Source organism: Chlorocebus sabaeus, chromosome 8 (assembly GCF_047675955.1).
Source record: "Chlorocebus sabaeus isolate Y175 chromosome 8, mChlSab1.0.hap1, whole genome shotgun sequence".
In the NCBI taxonomy this organism is placed as follows: Eukaryota; Metazoa; Chordata; class Mammalia; order Primates; family Cercopithecidae; genus Chlorocebus; species Chlorocebus sabaeus.
Window position 1 is genome coordinate 82,682,437 of NC_132911.1, and position 20,605 is coordinate 82,703,041.

The 20,605-nt window shown below is 32.3% G+C and overlaps 2 protein-coding genes and 1 pseudogene across 3 annotated transcripts in view; 1 reads left to right on the forward strand and 2 right to left on the reverse strand.

Annotated features, from left to right (window-relative positions):
- Positions 1–4,862, forward strand: part of ZC2HC1A (zinc finger C2HC-type containing 1A) — a 52,709-nt gene extending 47,847 nt beyond the window's left edge. For both annotated transcript variants that reach the window (XM_008000943.3, XM_008000944.3), the window contains one exon: positions 2,475–4,862. In XM_008000943.3, coding sequence (XP_007999134.1) covers positions 2,475–2,640 — 166 coding nt within the window. In that variant the 3' untranslated portion in view covers positions 2,641–4,862. The remainder of the gene's footprint in view (positions 1–2,474) is intronic.
- A 2,694-nt stretch (positions 4,863–7,556) lies between these two features.
- Positions 7,557–10,235, reverse strand: LOC103237700 (renal cancer differentiation gene 1 protein pseudogene; annotated as a pseudogene).
- Positions 10,236–19,059: 8,824 nt separating this feature from the next.
- Positions 19,060–20,605, reverse strand: part of IL7 (interleukin 7) — a 61,806-nt gene continuing 60,260 nt past the window's right edge. The window contains exon 6 of the mRNA NM_001292079.1: positions 19,060–19,299. Within this exon, the coding sequence (NP_001279008.1) occupies positions 19,180–19,299 (120 nt within the window). The 3' untranslated portion in view covers positions 19,060–19,179. The remainder of the gene's footprint in view (positions 19,300–20,605) is intronic.

Below are 20,605 nucleotides of genomic sequence, written 5' to 3' on the forward strand. Positions count from 1 at the left end.
CCCAATATTAGCCAGGACAAGTTAAAGAGAAAAATGTGTGAATGATGTATGAAGCCACAGTAATTAAGATGTGATACTGATTCAAGAATAGACAAACAGAACTCTATCAGAGTGGGGTGGTAAGCAAGAGACCCCAGCCTCATAAGTAACTGGAAATTTGCCACATTTCAGAACTAGCAGTACAGATTTGGGAAGTGGGAGTGCTGGGGCTATTGGACATCCATCCATATGTAGAGAAAAACTTCCTTCCTCATATCAAGTATAAAAAAAATCAGTTACATGTGAACTAAATTAGGCCTAAATGCAGAAAGGAAGGCTATCTAGATTTTAGAATAAAACAGAAGAAAGTCTCATTTTCATCTGAGTTAGGAAAGGATTTCTTGAATAATTTAGTGAATGCAAATTTTATGGCAAAAGATTGATATATTTGATCCTATTTAAAGGAAAACTAGTGCTGAATTATTGTCTAGGAATTGTGGGGAGTTTCTACCAATAAAGTTTTAAAAAACCCATACAGTAGAAAATGGCTTTGGGTTTTGGTGGAAGTAGGGGATAGGGAATAGTCAATTCACAGTAGGAGAAATCCGAATGGTAAAAATAACACAAACATATGAAAAGATAGTCAGCCTTACAAGCAATCAGGAAATGTACATTATATCAGTGGTAGGCTACCATCCATTTCACTCTCATCAGGTTAGCAAAACCAAAAAACTCTTCACAGTACGAATTGTGTTAGAAAATGTAAGACACCAAGAAACCTCATATACTACCATTGAGACTATAGATTTGCCAGCCATTATGTAAAGAAATTAGGCAATATCTAGTTAGGTTGAAGTTTTGATATTTATTAATGTTGGTATGTGTGTTGAATTCCTTGAGTGTGTATACGCTATCACTGAAATGACCTTTTATTTTTTGAAATAGTTCTTACATATATTGTTGACAATAAAGCTGACTTATTTCCCCTTGGTACTCTTTCTTGATTGGGGTTATGTCTTCTAATTCATTAGTGGGTCTTCTTTGTGGTTTAAATAAATTATGCTTATGCTATAAATTTGCTCTCAGTATCTAAGAGTATATTTCTTGATGCAGGACATTTAGCTTTATTTTTGTCTCTTTTAGATCCCTAGTGCCTTTTATTAGAAAATTCAGTGTTCATTTGTTTGTTTGTTTTTGTCACTCCTAAATTGCTTGTATGAAAGATGCACTCAAACTAGGGAGCACCTAGAATTCTTCAATAACTACCTCTGTGGATATAAAAAGAAATTTATTTTTTCTAGTAGTGTCATGCTTATAATTGTCCTAGCAATGAAGAGTTCCTTTTCTGGGGACTTTAAATTAAGTATCATGTTCTCAGAAGAACACATGCCAGGAGGGAATGTAAACATATTTCTGTAGGAATCAAATAGCTGTTCTTCCAATTAATTATTTCATCAGTAGAATCTGGATTTCTTTAATGACTGATATTTGTGATAAAACCTTTATAATCTCAAGCTTTTTGCTCTAAAATGTTGTTACGGTGTATAGTTCATCTAGCATCTATTTTACCTTTATTACTGTTTTGTTAGTAGATAATAGAGACCTCCCTGTGAGGGCATGCATAAGAGTTTGTTATTTATTGCATTACAATAATTTAATATCATTAAGTAATAAAATTAAATGCTAGAGGTATCACCTCACAGTCCTTGTGACCAAGGAGAGAGACTTGAAACCTAAGGATCTCTTATCTTTCTTCAGGGTTGTGTTCTAGTTTTCTCTTTAGAGATGGGTTTGCAGAAAGGACATCATAAATGTTCATTCTGCTCCCAGTGTAGTAAATTCCTAGCAGAAAGAACAGATGGAAAGTGATGTGATTTGGATTTGTGTCCCTGCTCAAATCTCATGTCATATTGTAACCCTCAACGTTGGAGGAGGGGCCTGGTGGTAGGTGATTGGATCATGGGGTTGGACTTCCCCGTTGCTGTTCTTGTGGTAGTGAGTTCTCACCATATCTGATTGTTTAAAACTGTGTAGTACCTGCCCCTTCTCTTTTCTTCTTCTGCTCCCACCATATAAGACATGCTTGCTTCCCCTTTAGCTTCTGCTGTTGCGACTTTAATTTTCCTGAGACCTCCCCAACTAAGTTTTCTGTACAGCCTGCAGAACTGTGAGTCAGTTAAACCTCTTTTCTTTATAAATTAACCAGTCTCAGGTAGTTCTTTATAGCCATGTGAGAACACACTAATACAGAAAGCATGGCTGCATTTAGTTATGATAAATTCTCATAACACAGGTAAATATAATGTTAAAGAAAAAAATGTTAGAATTATAGTATTTACTAACAAGGATTTTTTTTTTTTTAATTTGGACTAGAGGAATATTAAAAATGAGATTAAGCAGGATAATTGTTATATTTATGCCCTGTTTATCCAGGGTTATGGGTTGAAAGCTACTGATATGATCTTTATCTTTTCATTTTTTCCTTACTTTTTTAGGCCAGACGGAGACTGTGCTTCTTCCGTTAATGGTGGAAATATTAAAGGCATTGAAGGAAATTCACCTGGAAACTTACCAAAATTCTGCCATGAATGTGGGACTAAATACCCTGTAGAATGGGCCAAGTTTTGCTGTGAATGTGGCATTCGAAGAATGATTCTATGAATAGAATCTCAAAAAAAAAAAAAAAAGCCAAGTTCAGAGTTTATGATTATTGCTCCTTGGACAGCTAGAGCACATCCTTTAGTTACTTTGTGCAAAAAATACTCAAAATACCATTTCCAGTAATTTTGGAGCATCATCTTTTGGCTATATGATGTGTGTGTGTTTATATGTGTATATATACTGTATATAATAAATATCTGATACCCCAGACTGTGTCATTCAAGGAAATACTTACCTGTCAGAAAATAATTTCAAATGGAACAATTAATTTAGGTGTTACTTTTCTGTTGTTAAAGCACATTAAGTACATTTCCACAAACTATCATACTCTAGTGCTTAGCCCTTCAGGCTTTAGGATAATTATAACTTTCAGCAAAAAATTTGAGTAAACATTTGTATTATTGGTGCCTATCTTCAGATAGTATCATAGTAGGATAGATGCTGGGAATTTTGTAATTGAAGAGAACGGTTTTAGTTACCATTAGGTGTGTAAGGTCACTCCTGTAGAGCATGTCAACAAATTATTTTATAAATCTTAAAAACTAAGAGAAAAAAAATCCTCTATTATGTAATTTAAACATCCTACTTGTTTTGTAAAAATGTAATTATGCAATTTCCTTTTCAAAAACACAGGACTAAAAATACGAATCTATCTTATTCTATTTATAACAGATTTTTTTTACTTCTGTATGTATTTGTTGAACATATTTTTTTACTTCCAATTGTTTCTAGATTTCACTTTTTTCTTCCTTTTCCATAACCCATGAAAATAGTTTTAATTTGCTAGTTCATTTTTTGCTGTATTTGAAAATGAATTATTTAATGTAGAAGGCACTGAATTCCCTGCAAAATCTCACATGTTTAAAAACATGTAATTGTATCTGAATTTAGAATAAATTATGCTAATGCATCTTAAAACAAATAACCTCACCTAATCATAGTAGTTGTGGTAACCTAATCATTAGTGCAGAGCAAGCAGATAAAAAATATTTGAAATTTTTTTTTTCTTGAAAGTAAATGTAGTTATGAGTAGGTTAAGAGTATCTAATTTTCCTACTCATATTTTCATCTTTAGCGTTTAATGTTGAAACACCATTCACGTCACAATAAGGACCCACTGAAAATGTATTGTTTTAATGCATAACTGACATCTAATTAAACATACACACAAATTTAATTATTTTTTCTCTTTAACCTGATCACGACACGGCTCTTAACCATTGTCACTTGCAGTATAGCATAGTAGTTAGTAGTAAATTTCCTTGATGGCAGTAATTCTGTAGTAATTTCTATTCAATCAAACCTAAGAGAGCTTTGATCTTACTGTAAAGGTACAAGCAATTTTTTTTATATAATTCCTAGCTTTTTGTTTATGATTCTGATCAACTATAAGACACAGTGTAAAGATTTCTGGCTTATAATTTCTCTAAAACTTACTAGCTTTGTTTAGTTTGGGCAGGAGTTATAAACTTAATAGGAATTGTCATTTTACTTACAGTTTCTTTCCTGATTAGTTATTTTTTTTCCCCTCAGTTATCTTTATTCAGTCATATTGGTCAAAACAAACAAATAGTCCATCAACTAAAATAAGCTGTAATGAATTTAGAAGACGAATGCACATATTAGATTTCTATTTAAATCACTTGTGTTACAAATCGTACGAAGAACTTACAACTTTTTTTTTAAGTATTTTTTTAAAACCACAATTTTTTGTCTGTTCAAAGAAAGGTTAGATACTTGGCACACATTTGTTTCTCACTGAATTTTACAGTAGTAAATAAATGTTATAATGTACCATATGGAGATGAGTTAGTAAGAAATCATCTAGTTCCAGAGCCCAGAGATTATAAACAGTAGGTGAAATAGATTTATGACTTACGAAATATGTTGTGACAATATATTTAAATGCATTTTTACATTACTTGCATATTCTCACATTGATTTGTGCAATAGTTCACTTTTAAAAAAAAACTTCCTGTGCATCATGTATTTTATTTTTATTTATTTTCACAAGTATTTGACACTATGGTAGAATAAAAGATGATTGTAAGATTAAAAGTGTAAAAATTGCTTGTGTATTCTGAAATGTGTTAGGTTGAAAAAGTAAGACGATTGTGGTGACTTATTTCTTGTCCACTATATGTTTGTTTGTTTTGTTTTCTCACCAATAATGTCTTCATATTTAAACCTATTCAATAAAGACATGAAGCATAAAAATGCTAGTTCGTATTCACTGATGTCTTTTAGTCATACATAGAAAGATAGGAACCCAACGAAATATAAATATTTGAAATCAAAAATACAGATTTTTACAAATAAAAAGTAGCTCTTCATTGGCTGTATTCTTATGCCATCAGCTTTTTAAAATGTGTTACCATTTTATTGAAGTGTTTTCTGACATCAAAGTATTAGAAATGTTTTTGTTACAAGTATTTTAAGGCATTATTTTCATAGACAATATATTTAACAGTCACAAACGTTTGTGATGTCAAGGTTAATAGGAAACATCGACGTTTCTAGTTAAGAACTATACAGTTTATTGGCAAAAGTTATCTGTGATGAATATTTAGTATTTTAGACCATCATATTGAAAATTAAAAAGGAATTTAGTGAAAATTTCAGATTAGACATGTTTAATTTTTTCCTTAGGTTAAAGGTGAACACTTAACCATGAGTAGAAACTCTGGAGATGAAAAAATATTCGAACACACAGATAACAAAGAATCATCACAATGCTTGGGTATTTATTTTAATTGAATGTGTATGTATTTTACATGGTAAGTATTTTTTAGTATTGAGATAGGTTGATTTTTTTCAAATGACTGTTTTATTAAATAGAACTGTGGAGAAATTAAAGCCACAGTAATTTTTATTTTCATTTAGAAAAATTTCAGTTAAATGTTAACTCAATGCTCCTTATTTTAAACACAGTTTTACTTAGCCTGTATGTGAATTGCTTTTTAGCCACTAGAGGGTGCATTTGGATAATTATTTCATAATATTACTGGCCTATTATTTTTAAAGGCTTCTCAGCAATATACATATGATTTTTTGACAACAAGAAATTACAGAGATTTATAAGGGTAGTTTTATTTGTTTTGTTGTGATTTTAATAATGTGTTTATATCTTAGAAATTTTTCCCAGCTCTACTGGGGCACGAGGATTGCAGTAATTGTTAGAGATATTTAATAATTACAATTCACGATATTTTGTTAGCAAAATTATGCGTCTCAAGCATATCACTTATGGACATTACATGGGTTGGTAAATACTCCTTGAAATATTACTTTAATATTTCATCTTAGTTCTACCACAGTTTAGTAGGTTATAGTCTCATTTAAGATAAGGATCTTTTTTCCCCCAATCCTCTGGTCTAATTTAACATTATCTAACACATGAGGGTATGATCTATTTAAATAGGAAGCTAATAAGTGGTTAGACCAACTACTGTAAGGTGCACAAAGCTAAAGCTTTGTATTACCATGGAATAACGCTTTTATGTGCTCTTTCTGGTTATGCAATGATGGGGATCGAGAGAATAAGATGTGATTAAGTGTCTGCCCTCAAGTTGATACAATTCATTTGGAGAAACCGATACCTAAACAGACAATTACAACGTGGGACAAAAATAAGTGATTTATTTTAACGGAACTTTTGTTTATCATGAAGGTACCAACAAAGTGCGGCAGAAATATTAAAAGAGGGAGCTTCTTAGAACCATAAATTATACAGCTGACCATGTCCCATTTTTCTTTTCTTCCTTCTGCCAATGCTTGGGAGGAAACCAGAGTATGAACAAGAACTATTTTACCTCCTAGTGGAGAAAGGACATTTTGCAGTGGAAAGAACGTGTACGTGGTCCGTTTGATCTGTAAAATGTGAACTGCTTCTGTAGTCCTGAGGACTGAGGAAAAGAGATGTTGAGTAAAAGTTACTGATAATTCCAGCTGTTCAGTCTTACCTCACTTTTTCCCCTCTTTCTTTCTCTGCCCAAATACCTCTACTTCTGTGCCTACTTTAAATTTGCAACAGTGTGGCTGGGGATAGGAGACAGCCAGTAGTGCTGAGTACTGTCAAGTACAGTTAACAGTGAAATGCTGCTTTTTACTCATCAAATAAGCAATCTTAAATTATCATAAAACTGAAAACCTGAGGCGTTAAGATGAATGCCCTTATGTACTGATGGTGGAAATATAAATTGATGATAATTTTTGAAAAGGTCAACTAAATTTACGTTAAAAGCCTTTAAAACATTTGTGCTTCATAACCTAGTAATTTTATTTCTAAGACACACTTAGGAAAATAATCTGAATATAGGAAAATATTTATGCAAAATATGATAAATAGTACTGTATAGTGGTAAAGTTGAAGAAATTGGCCATTATAGCAATTTTAAATAACTTTAATGGCATAACAAGTTTTATTGCTAAGATAATTTTTAAAAAGCAAATAGGTTACTGTTTTTCAAAGTTAATCATGTTCATCTGCCAATATTTAATCTGAAACTGCCACCTTTTACATTGTTTTCTAATGTTCACAAATGTCTTGTGATCTAGTTAAGCTAGTTTGTTTTTATAATAACTGTATTGCTGAAAATGGTGTATCAATTATAGGTATAATTTTAATGAAATTATTGTTCCTAAATGTCATTCAAGAGGACGTTCTATTTTTTAAATTTTTAAACTTTTATTTTTTGCTTTCAGTAAGCATTTTGCACATTTTAAAAATTGCAATTTTCAGGATGTGTAAGAAAAATATTTTTCTAATACTGAAATAAGCATGTCTCTGTTATAGAAATAATATAAGATAAAAATTTTCAAATAATGTTTGTGTATAAAATATTCCAATTACATAAAAAAGTGCATAGACAAAAGACTAGAAATATATTTCTCAATATATTGTGCTTATTTCTACCAAATATAATATTACCATTATAATTTTTAAAAAGCAAATAGTTTACTGTTTTTCAAAGTTAATCATGTTCATCTGCCAATATTTAATCTGAAACTGCCACCTTTTACATTGTTTTCTAATGTTCACAAATGTCTTGTGATCTAGTTAAGCTAGTTTGTTTTTATAATAACAGTATTGCTGAAAATGGTGTATCAATTATAGGTATAATTTTAATGAAATTATTGTTCCTAAATGTCATTCAAGAGGACATTCTATTTTTTAAATTTTTAAACGTTTATTTTTTGCTTTCAGTAAGCATTTTGCACATTTTAAAAATTGCAATTTTCAGGATGTGTAAGAAAAATATTTTTCTAATACTGAAATAAGCATGTCTCTGGTATAGAAATCACACCCTATGTGTGATCTTTAACTAAAAAAACTAATCAAGAACTATGATCTAATATGATAAACAAAACTATTCTTTGCCCATCCATCTGTCCCCTTTCATAGCCCCATTGTGGGACTTTAGAATATGGTTCTGTACATATCTCCATATCTACAAAGAATTAAGATGCCATATATGTTCAGAAGTTATATATGGTAGAGAATTAATTAGCTTATCCTTGACACATAATACAAAACACCAAAAGCAATATAAGTACAGGACAAGCAAAATAGAGCATTGTCATTAAGGTCAAATAATAGAAAAACAATCACATCATTTATGTTTGATGCATTGGAAACAAAGTAACTTTATAATTATTATGTGAACAGTTTGCAAAGCTCAAAAGGTAACAGCACAGAGCCATAAATTTGATAAGGTACTTTAAAGATAGCAATCAAACATATAAAAATACCAACTCCAAAAAAAAGAACTGTAAAAGTAGTAACCATAAAAATATGGAGGAATGTATGCATTCTTTCTAGATAGTCTTTCATTTTCCAAAGGAAAGCCTTCTATAAAAATATAGAATTCCAAATGTGTGTGTGTGTATATATATATATATATGTGTGTGTGTGTGAAAGCTGTCATCAAAGTTCAAATCTCTATAAAGAGAATGTTTTTCCTCAAGTTAGTAAAGTTTGGATTCATACATTTTCTAGAGAAGCAATTACAATCTTCATGCTATATATAGGAAGAAAAATAGCTTTTAATTACATTTGTCCACTCTTTTATTCAATAAACATTTAGTGACTATTGTGCGACACTGTTTTAGGTACTAGAGATATAGAAATAAATCAGAAACAATCATTAGCTCTGGAGAACTAAACCTAATGGAACTGGATCTTTCACTGGCAACCTTAAAATTACCTCCCTTTGTACTTAAGTTGAAGCTCAACTTCAAACTCTGACATGCTTGGCATCTTGTTGAAAACAAATAACAATCTACCTAGTTTGCCACTGGTAGCACTTTGGCACTATTAACTATCTACTGATGAAATTAACTTTCATAAAGGATTATAAAAAAGTTTAGAGGGCAGAAAATACTAACGGGTAAACAAGTACTGGTCAGCAATAAAAATAGCATCAGCCTTCTGCTTTCACAAAAGCCAAGAAAACCAAGAAAAAAATTATTATTGAGTATATACAGAACTGCTGGAAAGAGATCATTCTATACATGTAGTACATGTGCAAATATCATATATGAGGAAGTATGAGTTATGACACAATCATTAATAACTAAGCATGCCAAATCAGTCATCAGGTTTTAAAGAATCATAGCCTTCTTTCAAGAGGTCCCACCAGGTTTTAAGGAAACATGCATTTGCTGTACATTTGAAGACAAGTTCTTCCACTTGAGCTGATACTGTAGATGTGACCTCAAGAAATTGGTTAATGAAAATACTGCATCTCTGATCTGCATCTCCACTTTCTCCAGCAGGTCTACCATTCGGCCATTGCTCGTGCTCAGACCTGGCCAGCCCAAACTCACTGGACATGTGGGGAAGATGCTGAAAGGCGTCTAAAGATGAGGGAGAAAAGGGAGGTTCTGGGGGCTGGTGAAGAAACCCATAACTCCTCAAGGTCGGCCACGGGGAAGAGCTAGGAGAGCTCAGAATCCGACCAGCAAGAGAACATTTTAAAACAGGTTTTTTTTTCCTCTCTCTTTTTTTCACCTATGATTTTAAGAGTCCAGGTAATACAAGTGAAGTTTTACTATATAGAGCATAGAATAAAAACAGTTGATCTAAATATTTAAGAGGTATTTTGCCATGCTATTGTTGAGCTGGGGTGAATATATATTTACATTTCTGTATATCTACATATGTATGAAATATTTAGATCTGTTTTCATATATTTGCCTATTTAAAGCTTAATTTAAAAAAAAAGTTTTATTATTTTTCTTCTAATTATTGTCAAGGGGAACATTTTAAGAACTAGAAAGTTTTAAAAATATATATATTTTACTTATCTTCTCAAATGTATAATTCTTAGAGGGAAAACTCATATAAACTCTTCAAGAAACATCAGGAACTTTAAATTTTATTTTAAACATTAATTCCTTAACTGTGATTCACTTTGGAAACATACTATTCAATTAACTATTAATTTGAAAATTCAAAAATAGGTTTTTCCATACGTCTTACTATCAGTGAAATCAAAATGCATTTGAATAAGCAACTGGTATGCTAGAGCAGCTTTATACCCTCTCTGAGGCAGTCTATTCTCATGCCCTTCCCTTTTAGTAAACACTGTCATGTTTCTCCCTCTCATATCAGGAGAAAGACTGTTTCTCACTGATGTCATTACCAGAAAGCTTTTTTCGAGGAGGAAGAGGTCTTACCACTTATTGGCTCAGGTACCATAATTTAAGTAGAAAACATTGGACAATATAAAACACTGCCCAACTCATATCTACTAGTGAAAAATTATTTTGATTTGTGATGTATTTCAAATCTAAATTATGTTTTTATCTGTAATGGGCATTTGTCATCATTATGGCTAGCACCTTTTGAAAATCCTATGTTTGGCAAATTTTCCATGGTGAAAATCTCACTGCATCAAAATTGTATCTAGAATTTATAGTTTTCTATACTTTCTTACAGTGAGGGAGTATTCATGTGACTTGGGAACTACTGAACAGGCTTGGATTCTGAAACAAGTAATATGAAATGGTCACTACAGCCTCCATTTCCTAGTGAAGATGGTGGAGTTTTAATGGAGAGACACTGAGCTTCTAAGGTAACTGTGGCAGAGCATCCAAGAAGTGACACCCTTATTGCAACATGTGGCCTGTTCCCCATGGTAGCGTTTTAACTGACTGCCCTACCCTCCAAGTGTGGAGGATGTTCAGCCAGAAAGAGTGCCAAGTTTGTGATTATAACTTGGGCATTGTTTCTGCCTGAACAGCCTCCAAACTTGATTATCTGGCTCTCCCAGAGATTCTGTGCATTTCCCAATAGCTTTTAGTTATTATTATTTTTTGCTTAAACTGACTAGACTGGGATCTGCTGTTTGCACTCAAAAAGTCTTCAACAACCAAATTTGGTATAACTTGTACTTTCCTTTTACAGTGGCTGTAGTAATGGGGGATATGTTAAAACCATATTTTACTGGAAAGAATATTCAATATACTGAAACAAGACAGCTTCCTTAACCCAATCATAGTGTTAGATAACCACAAACTGAATTTAAGAAGTGTGCTTTGAGTATAATCATATGCATCTTGCAGGATGAATTTGAGGATTATCAGTAACATGTATAAAATCTTTGCCATAATCTGTGACATTTAATAGGCCTCAGTAAATGTTATGAATTATTTATTACATAATGTTAGATATATGTGCATGTTAGATGTTGATCAAATATTTATTTTATTTAATTCCCACTTGGCACTATTTTAGGTGCAGTGAACAATGCAGTCAAAAATCTCTGTTTTTTGAATTCACATTCTAATATATGAAGATTGAAAATAAATATGTCAAGCAAGTGAATATGCTTCATATTAAATTCTGACAATACCATGGAGAAAAAGCATGGGAAGGGGGGTTAAAAGGGAAATATGAGAGAGGGTGGAAGAGGGTTACAATTTTAGATAGGGTATTCAGGGATGATTTCATTGAAAAAGTGATATTTGAGCACAGACCTGAAAGAGGGGTGAGCCATTATTGTGTATCTTTTTTTGTTTACTATACTTGTTTCTTGAATTATTTTCCTTTAACATTTAGTGCTTTCTGTTAGGGTATTCAATATGATTGATATGTGCAAATGTACAAGAGAGGAAAGAGTATTTCATGGAAAGGGTTAAATAAGAGCACAGGCTCTGTGGTGGGAGCCCAGTGCCTCTGGAATGGTGTGTGCGTGCAAAAGAGGAGAAAATTAGTCATGTAACTAGCCAGCCGGATTATGTATGCTTTAGAGGCCATTCGTATGACTTTGGCTTACTCAGAGTAAGATGGGAATAGGAGAGTGACCTGATCTGGCTTAAACATATAACCTGAATATACTTTTTAGCCCCTAAATTAGTGAGATATAAAAGCAAGAGAAAATAATTGTCTCCCATTCCTCCCTAAAGTGGTATTGATCAAATTAAGTATTCTTAGCACTCAGTTTTAAGAAAACTATTACACGGTATATTGTAGAGTTGAAGCAAACTGAGACTTTCCTCCCTCACCTGAGTGTAAAACAAAATGATCAGTTTCCGTAATAGTGCCCTCCTGTCCTCTAATCTCTCATCCTTAGTCCCACTCATTAGAAATAAAGCCCTATTTGTTATTGACTTAACTACTTTGTCTTGCTTAGGATGCAAAGATTAGTCATCAATTCTGGTTTCTTATTATAGTATCTAATGTTCATAAATTTACTTTTCATTGTCATTTCCTCATTCATCAATGTAAAATAATCTCAATAGAACTTTCATATACAAGGGACAGAGATCCTTTTAGTTACCTTGAGAAAAAGAGTTTGACAGAAGGTGCATATGGATAAGAACTGGTCCTGAGAAAGGTCCTGAGACCATTAGGTCCTGAGAAAGCTCCAAGGACTGGTATATCTGTGGACCTCTATGCCTCTCTTAGTTCATCTGTCCATTCTCTGTTGCCTTCTTCACTGTGGTGTATCTTTTTTGCTTTCCTTTTCTTTCAGCTTGCCAGTGCCCAACTTAATTAAACCTTGCAACTTCTTCTCCTTTTCATTGTGATTTGGAGCAAATTCATGTGAATGTGGTTGTAATTCCTGGCATAGAGCATGTAAATCACCACATCTTTTCAAGTTGCATGACATATGTAATAGGTTATTAGCCAGCGTGTTAATTCGTTGCACTTAGGGGAGTTGCCTTATTCTCTCTTCCCTTTAGTTGGGACAGAGGAATGAGTTCACATGATTAAAGAACATGGCCACTTAGAATGCATGTGCAGAATATTAATAAAATTAAAAGAAAAATAATAGTGCAGAATCCTTTTCAGGTCATGTCGACATTCCAAGGAATGATTGACACATTTCAATAAAAAGTATTTGTTTGCATTTTAAGAGTCAAACTAGAAAATTTGAAATTTGCTTCAAGTGGAAATGTAGAAATGTATCATAACTCTTTATGACTATTAATTTAGTGCTGAATTTCTTAATAGCAGTAGAGTGACAAACCCCTGAGAAATATGTATCTAAACCTTCTGATGAGGGGGCAATGGGTAATTTTAAAAGGCAAATTCAATATATCTATTATTTTTATAATACAAACATCAGAAAGTAAGTTGACACAATCTTGGCTGGGGGGCTATGCAGAAGATAAATTAAGAATTTTAAAAGTGAGATTTCATAAAGTTCTATGTTCACAGAGGCAAGATTTCTATTTTGCAGATGTCATTACTGTCTTTGTAGAAAATATCACTCCATAAACAGCTAGAACTAATAAGTGAGTTTAATAATCCTGTATCCATAGGATATAAGAACAATATACAAAAGTGAGTCACTATTATATATCAGCTATGAATTCTGAATTGGAATATTACAATACCATTTGTAAAAGCAGACATGTGCATAAAAACCCAAATAAATAGTCATGCGTGTATCTAACAAAATAGGTGTAGAATATGTATGCTGAAAACTATAAAACACTAAGGAAAGAATTCAAAGAAAAACTAAATAGAGAAATATACCATGTTCCTTAATCCCAAGGAATAACAGAGTACAAATGCCATTTCTCCCCCAATTTAATCTATAGTCTCCATGCAATCTCTGCTGATATTCCTACAAGCTTTTTTTTTTTTTTTTTTTACTGATTTAATAGACTGATTCTAAAATGTATATAGAAAGGCAAAGCAACTAGAATAGCCAAAACAACTTTGAAAAATAAAAACTGGAGGACTCAAATGACCTAATTTCTAGAAATGTTATAAAGCCATAGTAATCAAAACTATGGTATTGGAGAAAGGATACATAGATCATCAGAACAGAGCAGAGCATCCATAAATATGCACACATAAATATAGTCTACCAAAATTTACAATAGTGCAAAGGCAATTCATTTGAGAAAGTAGTCTTTTCAACAAGTGGTGATGATACAATTGGATGTCCATATGCATAAAATGAAACTTGGTACACATTTTAAGTCTCGTACAAAAATAAGTCATGAACCTAACTGTAAAACATAAAACTACAACTTCTAGAGCAATGCTTTCAAGTGGGAGTAACTTTTGTCTCCCAGAGAAAATGTATAGAGACATTTTTGACTGTCAGTACTTGGGGGAGGACTTCACTGGCATCTAGTGGGTGCAGACCAGGGATGCCACGGAATATCCCACAATGCACAGCACAGTCACTGTCACACACACACAAATGCCACTTTCTAGTCTGGATAAATATACCATGGTTATGTAAGTATCCCTTTTTAGAGGAGCAGAAACTTGGTAAAGGGTATATGGGAACGCTTTGTACTCCCTTTGCAACTCTTCAGGGCAATAGACTATACTTCAAAGTCTAACATTTAATAATTTCCTAATTTATTTCTGTGAAGGCATCATGTACTGTAGCAGATGTATTCTGCTTTGATGGCTTGCAAAATCACTTTGATTCTTCAACTAAATGTATTAAATGTGTAAATATTGCCAGTCATGTATTATATGTTAAAAATTTGAGACCAATAAAATATTTTCAAATGTCTCCTCTTTGAAGAAGCTTTTCTGTTTCATCTAACCTAAAATACGACCTTTCTCCACCAATCTTTCTGATGTTCTCCCCATGGAACTTTTTTCTGACTGTTTTTCCTTTTCTAAGGTGTATGCTCCATGAAGGCAGGGACTTTGTTGTACCTCCAGGGCCAGAACTGGCACACCAGAGATGGATACTATTTGTTGAGTCAATAAATTATATGTTTTTTGTTGCATCTTCCCAATAAGTGGTCTTTATTCAAACGTTGCAGCTTCAGTAAACCTCTATTTCGCTGTGAACAGATTAGTCTCAATCCTAGTGTTTAATTTACCCCGAGTGAAAGTAACACCTTTCTCTTAAGCGGCAAGATGCATTAGTCTTTACAGTAAGATTTTTCATGGCAAAACAAAAACAAAAACAAAAACAAAAAAAATCCATTCTTTTTCTTCCCTTTCTTTAGCTCTGGGGATGCCAGGCAAGAAGGAGATGATGGGGTAGATAATGGTTACTTTGTAATTTTCTGGAAGATCATGCTGGTTCTACTAGAAGACTTTTACCTACTTGATTGGATGCTCTTCAAGCTGAACTCCTTCCATTTGTGATAGTATTTGGACCGTTTCCAGAATATATTATAAGGTTTTCTTTCCAATTAAATTTTTAGGTTAAAGTTCTCATTTGAATCAGAAATACAAGAAAATTTGTTTAAGCCTTGAAGATAGAAATTGGCAAACATATTCCCCCCTCCCAGAGGTAACAGGTGGTAGGTTATTAAGAGTTACTTGTTGAGCTGAGCAGTGGAGGCACACATGAAGGAATGATCAGTTTTGCCTGGGACGGCTTCAGAAAGAATGAGACACTTAGATTGAAGAAAAAGAATAAGTCAGTAATCAACAATAAACAACTAAATTTTAATGTTGCCACTTACCTTAATTTTCTTCATGTAAAATATGAATATGAAATTAGCTCACTTTTAGAACAGTAGCTTAAGTAACAATGACTTCTCCCCCATTTAGAAAATTGCTGCTTTATATAGAAAAATGCACTTCATTCTTACCACTTTTTATGCGAAGGATGCAAAGCAAACCCCAGATTATTCCCAAGACAAAATGATGATTTAGCACCTTTCTTAAATATTAACTTTATGGGTCTATGACTGCATGTATTTTTATATTTAGACATAAAAAACTTTTAGAATTTGTAATTATCAATACACTTACTTATTTCATTGTCTTGTCCTATGATTTTCCATAGATTCTATTATTTGGTCAGAATCAAAGCTAAAAGATGTTTCACAACAAATGAAATTTAGAAATCAAGGAAAATTCTGCCATATAATCCTGAATGCACCCAGAATGCGTGGTGCTTTTGAGTACATAAAGTTGTTGGGCCATATTGTCCTAAATTACTTGTGTTTTGTGGTCCTATCATACCCATCTTTAAGTAAATTATATTTTATTGTAGAAATGTGTTTTCTAGATGATTTAAATGGGTATTAATAACAGAATGGCACAATGCAGTTCCTGTAGACTTGCTAACTATCGTATGTCTAGCTCTTCCCCTTAGGAACGGAAAGGAAGACAAAGATCATAATTATTTTAGGGTAGATAAAACATTTCAAATGAACAGATTATTTAAATTGTATTTAAGATAAAGTACTAAGATGAATGTGGTCAAACAATAATGAATGATGCAGGCTTAAGTGCTATGAACAACTAAGGGAACATATATTAATATTATCTAGAATTATCATGGAAGTCATAGCAATTGAGGAAAAGGAATTGAGATGCCCCTTGGACCTTAGGCAAGACTGGCATAGAATTCGCAACATCATTCTAAGCAGTAAGAACATGATGAATGAAGATTGCACGTACAGAACACCATAAAGATTATCTGACCTACAATACAAGATACGTGTTTCTAGAGAAATATTTATTTATATGGCATGGTAGGGTTGACAAAATGTCCTTCTTAAGTTGACTGTCAGTGAAAGTATGGCCTAAAGCAAATAAACTTTTCTAGTTCAGGTTTCCCATGGATCAATTTTAAGAAAATTATCTTAATCCTGAAAAGAGTATTTCCTTCAGCATATTACATGAAACCCTGTTTTAAAATACTTTTAACCAAAACCCTTTGTATAAAGCAGGGTTCTCCTTGCTGTTATATTAGCTTTAATTCTATGAATTATATTAACCTTGTCTTAGATTAGGGTTTTTTAATGTAAAAATATGTTATATATTCAAATAAGTTTTAGAAATGCTATATCACTATTAATTTTTTTCACAGCTACATGAATGAGTTTTCAGAGTCTTTAATATACTTCTGTGAATTGTGAACCTCCAAGAGAAAATTTAACTCACATCAAAAATAAGTATCTTCCCTCCTTATTTTTTTTCTTTTTGTAGCAATGACAAGGATTAACATTTCTTGGGACAAACTTTAGAAAATTCTGACTTAAAACATCTCCATATATATTTAAAAGGAAATATTTATTGAGATAAGTCTCTAATTTTGGAGTAGATATACTTATACTCTCCCAAATCATTATTAGCCAACCTATCTTGCTAGTGGATAGGAAACAAAGAAAGGAAATGCAACTATAAGTGTATGGGTAATTTTTCCAAACGTTTGGCACACAGTACAAGCTGAATACACTGTTTGAGTCCAATTTTCTCAAAAATTCAAATCTATAACAAGTGACAGAAACCAAGGAAGAAAATTTTAATAATGTTTTTAAACAAGTATTTAAAAAATATTGACCCTTATTTTGCCACAATCTCAGGGAGAATATATTTTTTTAACACTGTTAGGGAACATTATAGATAGCCTTGAAGGAAAAATTTTCAAGGATAGTTTGAAGAGTTTACCTTTAGAAATGTAAATTTCCTTATTTCTCTAACTAATCGTTTACCAATAGCTCCAGTAATCAGGGTAGAGATACACCACATGGTTGACCATGTTTTATGATGGAGGGAGCATAGCCTACTTAGAAAAGTCCATCTGAAGAAAGAAAGCTTGGTGAAGAGTCATTTGCTTCTAAAAAGAGTTAGTCAACTCATCTTTCTGGAGTTAACAGTGATAATCAAACAGAAAAAAATACTTGACTCAAAGTCCTGTTAATGAGGCAGTTCAGTAAATTGTATGGAAGTGTATACAATTCTATACAGCTTTTGCACCAGTGAACGTGAAATGTCATATGGGTCAGGGAAAGTGAGAGAAGGCAGGAAGGTGTTACCAACACACACTGAGGGAGTCACCAGAGCATCCTCTGTAGATCAAATAAAGCCCATCAGCACGTAACTAGATGGTGATGAGGCTGAGAAAGAGCGTGAAGGATGTTAGTTCAGTGCGATGCAAACTGACAGCTATTTGTGGAGTTTGGCCTGCTTAGAATAGTTTTTCCATTTCCCTTTATCAGTGAATGAAGACTGCAGACATTTCCAAACAGGTTTCTTTTAAAAGACTAAAATTTAACATAGAAGGTACTGTCTCATGTTGATTGTTGATAATAGGCTATTAAAGGTCATACATTCAATGAAAGCAGAAAATCAAAGAGCAGTGTAGTATTAAAAATCTCATCTTAAAAATTCTGTTGAGATTTATTAACTGAATCTGGCAGTGTTAATACATAGCTCATTTATTTTATCAAAGGAGAAATGTTATCCAAAGTAAGCAATTTGTAATACTGTATGAAAATATTTTATATACAGATATAGTGTCAAAATTAAATACACATATTTCATTAATTAAAAGGTAAACATATATTATTATCTTAAAAATATACCTCCCAAATTACAAAGTTACTTAGATAAGTTATAATCTATATAAATGACAAAGTAACTCATTACTAAGGTTTAACATCCTTAGACTAGGTGAATTTATTTTTATTTTATTTTATTTTTTTGAAATTATCCTTTTTTCATGTCAAAACATTTGCTATGCCATTTATTGAAGGTACTGTGTTACACATTCATGATTAATTAAATGTCTTGAAATCTCTTTTAGGTATCTTGGACCTTATTATGCTGTTGCTTACTTAGGTATATGACTCTCTTATTCTCATGGGCATTATCCATATATCATTGTTAACCCTAAAACATCTCCAGCACAGAAGATGACAATTTTCACTCTAAATACAGTATAATAGATTCATAGTGAACCATAAAATTATTTTGACAGCAAAGCAATGTCAATTTTGCATCTTTGAAACCGTTATATACTTCATAGATTTAATGTCTGGAAATATTTAAACAGGCTTAAAAAGTATTATTGCAACTGATACCTTACATGGATTGTCTTACAAAAATCAGTACAGAATTATACTGATTGATATATGTTCACATATGTAAGAAATAGTTTGTTGACTGGAGCATTCAGTTTCCATTGTTTGTATCCATCTTCTAGTAATACAGTATGCATTTCTCAATTGCTCTAATCCATTTTGACCATGGTGCATTCAGTAACTTCTAGGAAGCATTCCACTCTGAAAAACTGCATAAGCAGATAGATTGTTGGAGGATGCAACTAAAGTTCGTGTTTCTATATTGCCACTCCATATTTTTCAGTGTTCTTTAGTGCCCATCAAAATTTTATTCCAACAAGTTTTTATCTTTTGTAGTAGTCTCTTTAGGAAACATGAGTCATTCAGTTTTTTCTGTTCCTTTAAAGATTTATTTTCTTCCTAGAGAATAGAGTTTTAAAAGTTTAAACTTCACATTTTTACAAAAATATATATTTTAAAATACTCAATTTTTCATCATATTACTTTATGCTGAAAAACTGGTGTAATGAAAAGGTAGAATTTTGTGTGACATTTTAAAGATGATGGTTTCTAACTACCCTTGTGATAAATGACACATAGAAAATTCAAAGTTGGTGTGATTAAAGATTTAGGATTCTCCAAAGAGCTATATCAGCTGACTGCCAGTTTCACAGTTTAACAGTGGACATAATATACTGTTTAGAATTTCGTGAGAAAGGTAATTGTAGGTTACTCAGTTGAGTTTCTTTAATGTAGAAAAATGTATTTTTAATGGGAAGAATAATCAACATCGAAAATACTCAGATTATTTTGCCAAAGATAATTAATAAGGATATAGCTGATGGAGCTTGTACCCTAAGGTCTACTCCAACAATTAACTTCACTGGAGTATGTCAGATGCCTGCCTCATAAGCTAGGTTTTAGCACCTGACAAAAATCTTAAAAAGGGCTATGTGCACAACCTATAGGAAGAAAGAGATACTTGGCGTGAACAGACATATAAAGGAGTAACTCCGTATAGACTCAGTTATATTTCTCTGAGTTCTCTGACCTGTGAGAATGGGAATACTGCAGGGTAGAGTAATTCTTCACTTAGACAACAACTAGTTAATCACAAATATAAAGCATACTAGTGACTTTTACCCCTTCCTAGACCACGAGGTAATATCAGTTGTTTGTTTTACACTCTTTACAGTTGAGCCCAGACTTGAGGGTTAAAATCAACAGTGTTTTCAACAATCACTACTAAGTAAATGGATGTGCAAACAATATAAAAACTATTATAACTAGTTATTACAACTAGTTATTCAGTAACTAGATAATTTAGATAACAGGTTATTGGGTATTCTCTCAGTCATGTATTGTGCTCAGTGTTTTACATAATTTACTTCATTTTATTTGCCTAATCATCTTATGAACTTGATGATTTGAACTCATTTCACAGATGCAAAAACTGATCTGCAGGAAGATAAATAAGCTGCTACCATATATGTCAAGTAAATATAATAACTGAATCTTGAGCTCCTTTGTCCTATATTTAATTTGGCCACAAATTCAGATCTCTTTTTGTCATGTATTAGTAACACTAGCACATACTTTTTAAAGAATACATTTCAAAGATTAAACAACAGATCTCAAAGGGAAATATAAAGGCAAACTTTTCATATTATTTTCAATAAGGGGTCCTGGACAATTTTTTTAAGTACAAGTTGAAGTTGACTTGCCT